The sequence below is a fragment of the Balaenoptera borealis genome (assembly GCF_965194805.1).
Source record: "Balaenoptera borealis genome assembly, chromosome: 6".
Taxonomy (NCBI): Eukaryota; Metazoa; Chordata; class Mammalia; order Artiodactyla; family Balaenopteridae; genus Balaenoptera; species Balaenoptera borealis.
This window is the reverse complement of record NC_138863.1, coordinates 66249502-66261961: the sequence shown is the minus strand read 5'-3', so window position 1 is coordinate 66261961 and position 12460 is coordinate 66249502. Positions and strand designations below refer to the sequence as shown.

The window sequence follows — 12460 nt, the reverse complement described above, 5'->3', positions numbered from 1 at the left end:
AATAAAAATATTTTAAAATTCCTATTCATAAGTAGGAAAGGTTTTGCTATAAAACTGGAAGTGGTTTGGAGTATAATTGCACTTTAGGATAATAACTCCTTGGGGAGTTCCCTGGCTGTCCAGTGGTTAGGACTAGGCGCTTTCACTGCCGTGGCCCAAGTTCAATCCTTGGTTGGAGAACTAAGATCCTGCAAGCTGCATGGCACGGCCAAAAAAAAAAAATGATAATAATAATAATAATCCTCCATGCAGACCCATGCTACTCTTTATTATCTTATTCCCTTGTCTTTTTAAGCAATATTAAGATTTACATTGTATATACATTGTCACCAATGCCTAAAATGAACAAGAAATTACAGATCGGTACATTTGATATGGAACAAATCCTTGGTATGACTGATGTGGAGAAAAAACCCAGCACATCTCTAAGTGCAAATCACATAGACTGTATATTACAGTGTCTCATGCAAGAAGTTGTTAAGCTCCAAGGATGATGAAAAATGTGAAAACATAAAATTTTATGTTCAAATAATAAGAGTCATTTTCTGAATAATACCCAATTTTGATAGTTACGATTTTGATGATTTTAATGATGATGACCCCTGATTTTCTGTAATGCTGAATGTCAAGAAAAGAGACAGTTGCTGAAAAAAACATGATGGGTGAGCCTCAGTGTTTAACCCTCACCTGGAATGACTGAAATTGTTTTCAGTGCTCGGAGAACTCTGAATGTTCTCAAGGCGGAGACATTGCCCAGGTCCACAAACTCTGTCACATATCTGTAATAGGGAGTTCACATACAAACACAATAACAGAATACAAAGAAAGAGCTGTAGGTGCAAGGATCCTTATGCTTTACACTGATCACTTCTTACCTGGAATTACAGAAATAGTTTTCAAAGCTCTCAAGACTCTGAAAGTGCGAAGAGCTGAAAAATTGCCTAGGCTTACAAATTCAGTTACATACCTGTAGAATTAAATAAGAGTTATTCAAGATTTAAGCAGGATTTATATTATTTGCTTGGGTCTTTTATAAAGACCTTCTTGGTGATTTTGAATGATAATATTGTAAGTAACAATTTAGAAATTAGGGTCTATCACTATGGTTTTCTTTACTCAGATAATTTAAGGCTGTTAACTAGATGTAAACTTCATAACGCACACAATCCTGTTGCCATTTCAAAAAGCAATACAATCAATATCATGTGTAATTTAGGAGAATTAAGTAGAAAGAAAATAATCATGAAATCATGAAATCAGGGCTTCCCTGGTGGTGCAGTGGTTGAGAATCTGCCTGCCAATGCAGGGGACACGGGTTCGAGCCCTGGTCTGGGAAGATCTCACATGCCGCGGAGCAACTGGGCCCGTGAGCCACAGTTACTGAGCCTGCGCGTCTGGAGCCTGTGCTCCGCAACAAGAGAGGCCGCGATAGTGAGAGGCCCGTGCACCGCGATGAAGAGTGGCCCCCCTTCGCCGCAACTAGAGAAAGCCCTCGCACAGAAACGAAGACCCAACACAGCCATAAATAAATAAATAAAATAAAAAAAAACAAAAACCAAATGGGTAATAGCATAAAATATTCTTATAAAAAAAAAATCATGAAATCATCCAAGAGAAATTTAGACAGATTGACTTACTGCCTATCTGTATGTGATCAGGATTTCCTAGTGTAACTCTTAAGTGAAAGCTAGGCAAATTAAGAACAATATTTTATGGGGGCCCAATGGTTACTCCTGCCATTACTGCTATTTTATTCTCAAGAAACAGTAGCCCCAATATGCCTTCTTCTGAGCTGTGGCCAGAGGGAATGGTGAAGAATCATCCTGACTAGATATGGAATTAAGATGAGATAGGCAACATCCGGAGCTGTGAGAATATCAGCACCATTTCTCCTCTGCCCATCCATCCACCTCCTTACACCTGTAAGAGGCCAAGAATGTCAGCTCCTGAAGGATGAGAGTGAACTGTATTGGTCCACCTTCCTCCACACTCTAATTTTACCTACTGCTGAGTGGCCTTCTGTTACTTTTCTGAGTGTCTTCTTCTTCGGGGAAGTATATCACTAGACCAAAAAAAAAAAAAAAAAGCAGGACTGCAGAAATTGTGCATAATACTGAGTGTATCTGGATGGGAAATAAGGATAAGAAGGTTAATATAAAGAAAAAGATGAAGAAAATTATAAAGGGAAAGAAGAGAGGAAGAAAGGAAAAGGATCAGGTAAGATATAGGAAGAGGCAGAGAGAGTGTGTTTGTTTATATGTCTTAATTATCAATTGACTGATGAAATAACAATTTAATATTAAATACATAATATATTAACTACCTTATTTTTTCTATTAGTGTGATTTGTCAGAATGTTTTGATGTTTATTTTCTATTATTCTACCAAAGAAGCTGGGGAGAGTGTGTGACGTGGGTAAGGTCAATGGAAATCTGTAGGGTCAGCCGAATTGTTTCTGGCTGTAATTTTAAAAAGCCGTTTTCACAGATGTATTATGAATACATTTATGCTTTCATATTAGGGTGTGTGTGTGTGTGTGTGCACCTGTTGAAAAAGCAGCATGTATGAAATTTGCTGACAGATGTTTGTTACATGTGAAAATTGTAATTTCAATTACTGCAAAGCCTTTATGCCAAAGTGAAATGCCACTTTGACCTCTGTTGCGCTAAATTAAAATCCAGAGCTTAAATATATAAATCACACTGAAATATTCTACAGTTAAAGCAAGCTTATTCTTCAAAAGCATGAGCACTTATAGAAGACAAAATATAGTTCTCTTTTGAAGCTTCCAAGAAAGGCACTTACGCAAATGTAATGACAGTGAAGTCGAGCCAGTTCCATGGGTCCCGAAGGAAGGTAAAATCTTCTAAACAGAAGCCCCTTGCAATAATTTTTATAAGTGATTCAAAAGTATATATTCCTGTGAAAGTGTACCTGGAGACAAGTATCCAAAAAGAATGGATAAACTAATCATTTTCTTTCACAGCAATTTCAATTACTTGTCACTCCATTAAGGGAATAGACGAATATTATAAAACGAATCTAAGCAAGTTAATATTATTTTCAGGGAAATAAAACATAGCTGTAAATTTAAATTCAACTCCTTAACACATGAAGAGTTGGCTTTAAGTTGTCCTAAGAGTAGGGTGAGAACCATATACTGTATAAAGTGTATCTGAAATGTCTTAGTATTGACATACATGAAGAGATCCTCTGAGAATTACCCAGTACATTCACATGACGGAGTAGCTGATCAACAATATTGCAGAAGCATAAAATGATTTTCCTTTAGAAAGTAAAAAAACTCAATTTCAACCATGTTTTATGAATGAGGGAACATTGACAAATTAGTCTCAAGTTTTTCTCTTTCTTTAAGATAAGCTAGATTAACTTACTTGGAAAAAAGAATTTTGTTAACATCAAAAGTGGGTAAGTTTAAGGTCACAAGAGGTGAAAATTTAGAATAAAATACTGAGTCTTAGACTGGAAACTTAGATGTTTCCAAAATTTAAATCTTCTACTCAGTTTAAATGAGCAGAAATTTAGATATTTCTGAGTAGAAACTTAGATGTTTCCAAAGTTTTAATCTTCGACTCAGAAGTTGGAGAATGAAATCACGGCAACTAGGGCAACTTGAGACCTGTGGGCCTCACATGGTAGCTTTAATACTTTAGAAATCCTTTGTATATAAATTTTTTATTTTCTTCAGAATCTTTATCCCTTTTTTGATTGGGTCCAACCTGGAAGTTTCCAGGAAGGGAAAAAGCCCTTGGAAACACCCCCGTGGTGGTTGTTTTAAGGGTCAGCAGGCACAGAGCAATACTGGCTACCACGCCGGCCATGCAAGCGGACCCAGCAGCACTTATCACACATCTGGCCTCTCTGTCCTCAAAAGTATCCCAGAACAGAGCCCATCAATACAACTAGTAACGCATCTGGTTTCTGAAAATCCTACCCTAACTTTCCCTTCGGTTAGCTTAGCCCTCAGTCAATTAAATTTTCAAGTTTGAAAATCTCAAATTTTGTGGGCTTTTTTTTTTTTCAGCGAATTTTTTGGTGACCACATTTGAAACTGATATAGGCCTGGCATGGAGTGGATGTGTCTGATGGAAGTGAAAACTTTGTGAGGCTCTATATTATCCTTTTAGGGCAAGTGTAAGACTCACTGAATTCATCTGGAAATGAACTGGAACCAAGGTCTACCATATTGGTTCCTTTCTGTGAGTACTTTCATCACATTTGCTTTGGTCACTGTAGATCCTACAGGAAAAGTGGCGAGTGTCCAAGAATGATGGGCTTCTGGTAACCACCAAGTACACGTGAAGGAGAGAGATTAAATACTAAATACATATATATAGATATAGATATATGTCTATATGTCTGTATGGCTATTCATCTATACACACACACATATACATACTCACGTAGGTCGCTTAAAACGTTAAGTTGAACTTACTCTACATTCTTTGTCCAGTCAGGAGGGTTACTCATTGTCATAAACACACAGTTCGTCAAAATAGTGCACATAATTAGCATGCTGAATAATGTAGGTCATTGTTAAGGAACACACAAAAGAAAACCCAAATCCATGTATCATATTACATAAAACTAACATTGAAAAGCTCAATCTGCAGTTTGGCCAGGACTCAGGGCCAAATACCCTATGGGCAAGTCATCTAATCTCTTTAAATTTCATTTTTGTTATCCATAAAACTTGGATAATAATATCACCCTCACAGAGTAGTTGTATAGATTAAGTGAGATAATGTATGAGAAAGCTTTATAAGAGTATAAAGTGCGGCTTTTGTTACTATTATTAAATCAATCTATTTACCTCCCAGAAGACTTTAGGGGGAAAACAGTGGGCACTTTGGAGTGGTCCAGTTTTTGAGCAGAGAGCACTGACTTGAACTAATTTAGTTGATTAAAATAGTAAATTGTTGAGGAAGGCACATCCCTGCAGAATTGTAATTTCTTAAATACATGTGATACAATATAGTTGAATACATTAAAATTTATATAGTTAAAGTACAGCATGGTGTTAAGGGTCGGGTTGCTCTATTTCAACTGAGTTTGTAAACATGTAGCAGCATTGGATAAGACTGAAAGTGAATATTCTTCAAGGCCATGACTTAACATGATGTGAATGTAATTAAAATTCAACATAAAGGTGATCTTAGCAACATAAAAGTGACTTGGGCAAGTCACTCAGCCTCTCTGTGCCACGGAAGCTTCTTGTGTCTCTACTGAATTTTATGCAGTGGAGCTAATCAGGTATGGAACTCATCAGTTTGAGGTACAGATTAAATGGGTTAATATGTGTGAAGTACTTGGAACAGGTCTGTATGTTAGTAGACATGATCTAAGTGTTAGCTAAAACCAATGACTAACTATGACATAACAGAATTATGGAGCTGAAAGGGACCTTAAAAAACAACTGTTTAATCCCTATATTTTAGAAATCAGAGAAATAATGCGTAAGCTCTAAAGAAATTAGATAACTTGGCCACAGATTAAAACACAGGTTTCTTACTTTCACATCCAATATTCTTTCCACCACGGTTTACTGCCAAAGCAAAAATTTTCCGTATGTGAAAAAGAAAGTTTTCATCAAATGACCACATGATGGCACTAGGAACACAAACTAGGATGAGGAAACCTCCATAAATGTAAAAACTCTGAACATATAAATTTTGTGTTTCAAATCTTTGATTTTTAATAATGCCGTATTTATACCATAAGGAATCTCTTGTTATCAGTTTAGAAATAGAACGGATTTTTAGGTTTTAAAATCTTTTTTCAAAAAATCAGGTAGTGTAAGTTTATGATCATTATAACAGTATTTCTATATTTATTATTGCCAAAGCCACCAAATGAGACATAATCAGAAGTGAAGGTTTTTGCCAATGAATATGAACAGATGAATTTAGTTGCAGAATCCTTTTTTAACACCAATGAGAATCTCAAAGCCAAATCCCTAAAGACCACTTGGAAATACAATCTCAGCGTCTTTCATTAACTTCCAAAGCCCTTACTAAGCAATCAGTTTTGCATGGCAGAGTCATAATTCAATGACTTAAATTTGCAATTAAGCCAATATTCCAGTACTTCCTCACAGATTTCATTAGGAAAGTTCAAAAACTAGCTAAATATTGGCCAAAGCCCCCTGATCTTCTCCCATGGAAAATATGCTTAAAGGTTAATTCTAAGGTACACTAAAATGCTTTGTATTATAGACAGCTCTATATTGGCTCTGGATGTAAATTTTTTGCTATTATATCATTATTCACTGCAAATTCTAGAAAATCAGAAACTTTGTACAATATCTTAAAAATAAATATGGCTATTTTACACTAGATTTGTAGGACTTGATACATATAAGTGTTTTTAGAAAGATATGTATAATGTTAAAGACTTTGATGTATAATATATATTTGAAAGATATATATATATAGTATATATATAATATTAAAGATGATGTAAGTTTCAGTGACATCTATGTAATAAATTTTAAGAATAAGGCTTTTATGACCAAAGAAAATACAAAATGAGAGTGATAAAACCACAGAATATGGACATTTCCCAAGTTAATTTTACATTTAGCTACAAAGCATTTATAGATTATGTACTAATAGCTAATACTGATCGCATGAAAAGGATATGAATGTACCAAAATCTTAATAGCTATTTTCCTAAGAGGATTGAAGGGAGTTAAAATGTACAGGGCAGAGGTGGCACTGAACCGGAAGATGGCCTTCCCTTTATTCAATACTATAAAAGTCTGTAAGATAGGAACACATAGAAGCATAAAAGTATAAACCATTTAAACTCTATTACCCACCTTCTATCACTTGTCAAAATGAATTATTCCAATGTTGCAACTTTGGATTCGCACTGTGAAGACCAACTGTTACTGGATCTCTTCTTAACTAGAGACAACATCCAATGGTATAACTCACCTTTAACCTGATACTTACCTGCAATTTTATCGTATATAAGACAGTTAGCCAAGGTAATTTATTTATTTTCTTAATATTTTAAATATCTGAGTTAAAGGAAAAAGTCTCAAATGGGTGCACGTTATCATTTCATTCTACAGATCTTAGGACACTACATTCCTTTTACAGCGATTTCAGCTTTTCCATTTCAAATATCTTGAAAATTAATGCTCTGGAATGCAAAATCATTCAGTAAAACAAATAATATTTTTGAAATAAATATTCTTTTACCATTTCTGCTTATAAAATAAACATTATCACTCTATTTGTAATAGGAAATAAAAACAGCCACCATCAGACCCAGTCTTGGGTTAGATGGATGTAATCCAATAATTGATTTCTGGAGGCCAAGCTCCCTGGAGAGTATCCGTTGGCCAGGAGTGCTAAATTCTGTATTGGGATTTCTGAGTTAGCTGACACACTGAATTCTAGTCCCAACTGGCTGCCTGTTTCATGTAGTGCTTTCTTAGAGGAAAAGCTCAAAGCCCCTGCAGAATCTAGGATCCATGGATGTGAATGGAACTGGCATTCTAAAAATTAGACATATTTGAGCACAATTAGCAGTGTGTAGAAACAAACAAACAAACAAACAAACAACAACAAAAAACAAAGCAGCAACATACAATCGTGTATCAAGGATTCTGACTCAGTGTTTCCTAAGACCTTTATGTACATTCAGACTGGGGGGAGTGGAACCTATTTCTCTATGAAGAACATATCTTGAGAAGGGAACTCCAAATCTTTTAAATTTAAACCTCATTCTTCAAAAATACTGTTTTTCTGACTAAGGACACGTATCTGGGTAGATCACATTACGACATAGCAAGCATTAACCTTATGTTTACTTTCTACTAAAAATCTTTGACAAGGGTTTATTCTCTACATTTAGTCTTCAGGTCATTTATAGATTTCTCATTTCTTTTCTCCTCTACCTTCAGGGTTTTCTAAATTGAAATAGAGTAATTACTCCAAAACATTTACTGAGTTGCTGTTTGAAAATAGCACTTCCTGGCTGGTATATGTAAGAGTGCCCTAAATCAGGGCTGTGAAAATGGTCCCCCAACCAGTGCTGGTCTCCAAGTTGTTCCTGATCTGTGACAAGATTTGAGAATAAGTATTTAGAAACTTGTAAGGCAATTCGACAGACTAATTTTACATCTGTTGAATGTAATAATAAAAAGACAGGGTGTATTTTGCAGGTCTGTTTTTCATTTCAACTTTCTGGAAATTAATTTTATTGTATTTTATAGAATAGCAACCTCACCTTCACAACAGAGAGTTTGAGATGCATTGCTCTACGTCTAACTTTGACTCCATATTTCCACTTTCATCTTTGATGGACTGTGGGTCCAGAGTACAAAGAAAACTGTGTCACAATGTCCATTTGTAGGAGGGGAGAGTTTCACCTGTGCCTATTGGAGGAGCAGTCACCCGTGTCTACAAGACTTAGTGCTCTTTTGCTCTGATTCATTCAGTGCCCCTGTCCCTAAATGGCATTGTGAGATCATCATAAAATGTGCACAGACTTGTGCAATGCAAATGCCTTTGCCCTAGGGAGTACACACATGCAAGGACACAGAAAGGCTCTGAGTGAGCTAAATCAGGACTGAATATGGTCCACCTTGCAAACCAACTGCCTATGCTTCCTTTCCCCAAAATTATGCTGAGTAAAACCTGATGGAAATATTGTGGTCTGGGAGTGGGAGAGCCAGTAAAAACATAACATAGAATATATCTTTTTAAAATAAGAATTCCCTCATTTCAAATAATATTACAAACCTAATTTTGGAAAAGAAGTTACAGCCCATACGGGGCCTAAATCATGGGCTGGAGGAAGAGGGGGATGAAGATGGTACTGATTGTCGCTCAGTGGATAAGAATAATAATCCAGCTCATCCTGAGGAGATGAGACCACGTGCAGAAGAGATCACCTGTGTCTTTGACTCTGTGGCCACCCCCCAACCCAAACCATGAGCAAACCTAACAAAAAAAGAAGTAGAAGAGATGGAGGAAGAGGGTGATGAAACCAAAGGCAAAGCTGCAGAGGCCAAAAGAAAGGGGTGGAGAGAGAAAGAAATTCTGCCCTAAAGACCAAGAAGAAAAAGAAACAAGACTCAGAAGCTGAACCAAGAGGAACCCAAAAAGGCAGGGCAAAGGGCCAGAACTCAGCAGGGTAAAGCTAACGAAAGCCACGGCACCCTGATGCTGATAAATAATCCTCAATCTAAAAGTCCTTTCACATAGAGGAATTAATATTTTGATACAAAAGTTAAAGGCAAAAGGACAAAATTCCCAATTGTTCAAGCCTTAGATGGAAACTTTTACTGATTTTAGGGTATATTCTCTTTATTTATTTAAAAAATTCAAAGAATGTATTTTAACTTCATATTTATAAGAAGTATGTGTACAGTGTGTAAGTGCTTACAATTAGAATGTATAATGGAATTAATGAGGTTTTCCTGTACAGCAATATTTGTTCTCCTTTAATTTTTCACAAGCCGTATAGATAGATAAGACATCTTTGATAGAGCTCCTGGGAAGCTGATGATAACACCGGCACTAAGGGACTATTTCAGAGGGTTTCTTCTGTGAGGACTTTGCTGTTCCCAGGTTGAAACATATATTTACATACAAACTACACAAATGTTGCTTTAAAGTGTTTATGGATTCATTTTAAACAGCTGAATTATAGAGCAATCCAATATTAGAATCTTGACTCTGTTACCATTTTTATGTCAGTAAGTTCCATTTAGAACTTCAAATTTGCTATTTGTAACTGATCTTGTATCTATTTCCTCATCTATCTGTATCCATCCTCCTTATATTTACTTGCACAGAGAAGAAGCCAAACATTTAGTTTCTAAGTGTTGAGGATTAATGAAAGGATACTTGCCCCTAAAGACTCTCAAATACATGTTTCCCCAAATAATGGTATTGATAGTATTGAAGGGAGAAGAGAGTCAGAAGGGAACACTGTTTACTTACAAGTGGTCAAGTAACTTTAGAATTTTCAAACATAAAGATATTTGCCTTCCTCATTTCACAGATAAGAGAGGGATCAAAAAGGAAAGAATTAAAAGACTAGCCAAGATGTTACTATTACCCCTGCCCCATTTTTTTTTTATTGTGGTAGAATACACATAACATAAAATTTACCATCTGGTCCATTCTAAGTGTACAAGTTCAGTGTTGACATTTTCAAAGAATGTACTGAATGGCTTATTAGAGGAAAGTATTTTAGCATCCTTTAAATCTAACTAGTTTAATACAAATTTCATTAACATAACTACTCAGGACAATTTTTATTGCATTAAGTCACTTCAATAGAAAAGAAAAACTTCAAAATTGATGGTGGAGGAGAAATGGCTGATATAGTAGTATCCAGCTTGAAAAAGGCTTTTTTTTTTTTTTTTTTTTTTTTTAACAGCTCAAGGCTGTAGGAAACTCATGAAATCATTTTAACCTGAGAATAATACTGTGCCTCAGAACCAATTTCAAAACAGCATTTTGACTGAATTAGAGATGAGATTCTATATATAAAATATCACTTTAAAGACACATTTGTAGGAATGTAACTCTCTTCACATACTAGATGTTGATCAGGCTTGTCACTTATCTCTTCATGTATAGCTACCAAACTCAAGTAGCATTTATGAAGTCCCTATATGATAAGCTGTTAATATGTATGAGCGTGGTGGACACCTGGAAAGCAGCCTGGACCTCATTCTCAGTTCAATCGTTAATTCAACTGACTTCAATGCAGAAGATTTGTGTTAGTTGTTTAGCACAATATTTGCAAAGCTCTGTGCTAAAGTTTATAGGGAAAACAAAGACCCCAAGTAGTTTGGGGTAAATAGTAAGTTATGACCCCAAGAAGCTTGAAAACTAGTAAATGTTCAACTATCTATACTAACAGAAATCTAGAAGGGTAAGTGAAGGTTTACTTAGACCGGAGCTGCCCAATAGAAATATCACATGAACTACAAATCTAAGCCACACATGTGATTTTAAATATTCTAGTAGCCATGTTTAGAAAAAGAAAAAGAAGCAGATGAAATTAATTTGAATAATGTTTTCTTTAACCCAATATATCCCGTAAATTATCATTTGGGGATGAAGTCAGTATTAAAAATTATTGAGATAGTTTACATCCTCTTGTCATACCAACTGTATGTCTTCAGAAACTTGAACTCGCCACATTTCAAGTACATTTCAAGTATAATAGCCATACATGACTTATGTCCACTGAATTGGGCAGCGCAGACCTAGGCGTAAACCATTCATTGTACTGCTAGTTTATACTGTCTTCAGCAAGACTTGCCAGGTAAAAGTCAATTCTAGCTTTAAAGAAAACAACAACAACGAAAACCCAAACAGGTAAACACCCCTGATAATCAAAGCTTAATAGTCTGGAAAGCAAATTAGAAAAACATAAGTAGGATTTGTTTTAACTTACGTATTTATTGAGTGCAGACTCTGGAGTTGGATGCCTGGCTCAAAATCTGGCTGTGTTGCCTTCCAGCACTGAGATCCTGGACAAGTTACTAACTTTTCTGTGACTCATTTGCCTCTTTTGAAAAATGGGAATAAGTACACTAAGTTCACAGAGGTGTTGTGATTCCAATTCAGTAGGTCAGATTCTGATGCCTAGTATTCTGTACTTTTAATAAGTAACTCAGGTGAGTCTGCAATAGGAGAGCTGTGAATCTGTTTTTATTAACAGTTCTCATGTTGTGTACCTGGAGTAAAATCCTTCCCCATTATCTAACTGCATAGTCAATAAGGAAACACTTAGGTTATAACAGTTTGGTAGGATTGCTATTTATGAATCTGTACCCGTTACTATTTAGTAGTCTTTTTTTGTCTCTGGGTTTTTAGAAAGTGTTTGCTTATTATTTTACTCAGGTTGGACACTGAATTTAACAAGCCATAGTTTTCCAGTTCCCTTTTAAAAATATGTCCATTATCTTAACTTTTCTTTCACTCTAGGGGTCTTGTTCCTTAAATAGTTTAAACCTAATGCTCAGCTTTGTGTTTATCTAAACATTATTGAAAAATTGCTAAATCACAGGATTGACTCCAAATTTACTGCAATTTTACTGCTCTAAAAGTAAATGTATTGGCAAAAGCAAGAAATAACAGAGGAAGGTGAGCAATGATCATGAACAATAGAAAAATGCAGAATATACTATTGGTTGATTCCACTTATGCCTTAGCCTCAAAATTTAAAGAGGCAATTTTCAACTTGTACTTACACTGTGATCCAAAAATGTGTTTGGAGGTCAATTGTTTGGAACTTCGAACATATTTTCCCAAAGAAAGGAGATACATATATATATATGTATTTTTTTTTTTACACATAGATTCAAAAACCTACATAATTCCTAATTAAATAGAATTCTGTATAATGACAATGTGAAACTTTATCCCTGTGTATAAGCAAGTGTGACTCTGAAAATGGT

The 12460-nt window shown here is 35.4% G+C and overlaps 2 protein-coding genes across 3 annotated transcripts in view; both read right to left on the bottom strand.

Moving 5' to 3' along the window:
• Positions 1 to 4536, bottom strand: part of LOC309630242 (sodium channel protein type 1 subunit alpha) — a gene marked incomplete at its 5' end in the record, with an annotated part of 70116 nt that extends 65580 nt beyond the window's left edge. For both annotated transcript variants that reach the window (XM_082395216.1, XM_082395217.1), the window contains 3 exons: positions 688 to 779; positions 2806 to 2934; positions 4457 to 4536. In XM_082395216.1, coding sequence (XP_082251342.1) covers positions 688 to 779; positions 2806 to 2934; positions 4457 to 4536 — 301 coding nt within the window. The remainder of the gene's footprint in view (positions 1 to 687; positions 780 to 2805; positions 2935 to 4456) is intronic.
• Positions 4537 to 6625: 2089 nt separating this feature from the next.
• Positions 6626 to 12460, bottom strand: part of LOC309630280 (sodium channel protein type 1 subunit alpha-like) — a 95720-nt gene continuing 89885 nt past the window's right edge. The window contains exon 3 of the mRNA XM_082395380.1: positions 6626 to 6781. Coding sequence (XP_082251506.1) covers positions 6629 to 6781 — 153 coding nt within the window. The 3' untranslated portion in view covers positions 6626 to 6628. The remainder of the gene's footprint in view (positions 6782 to 12460) is intronic.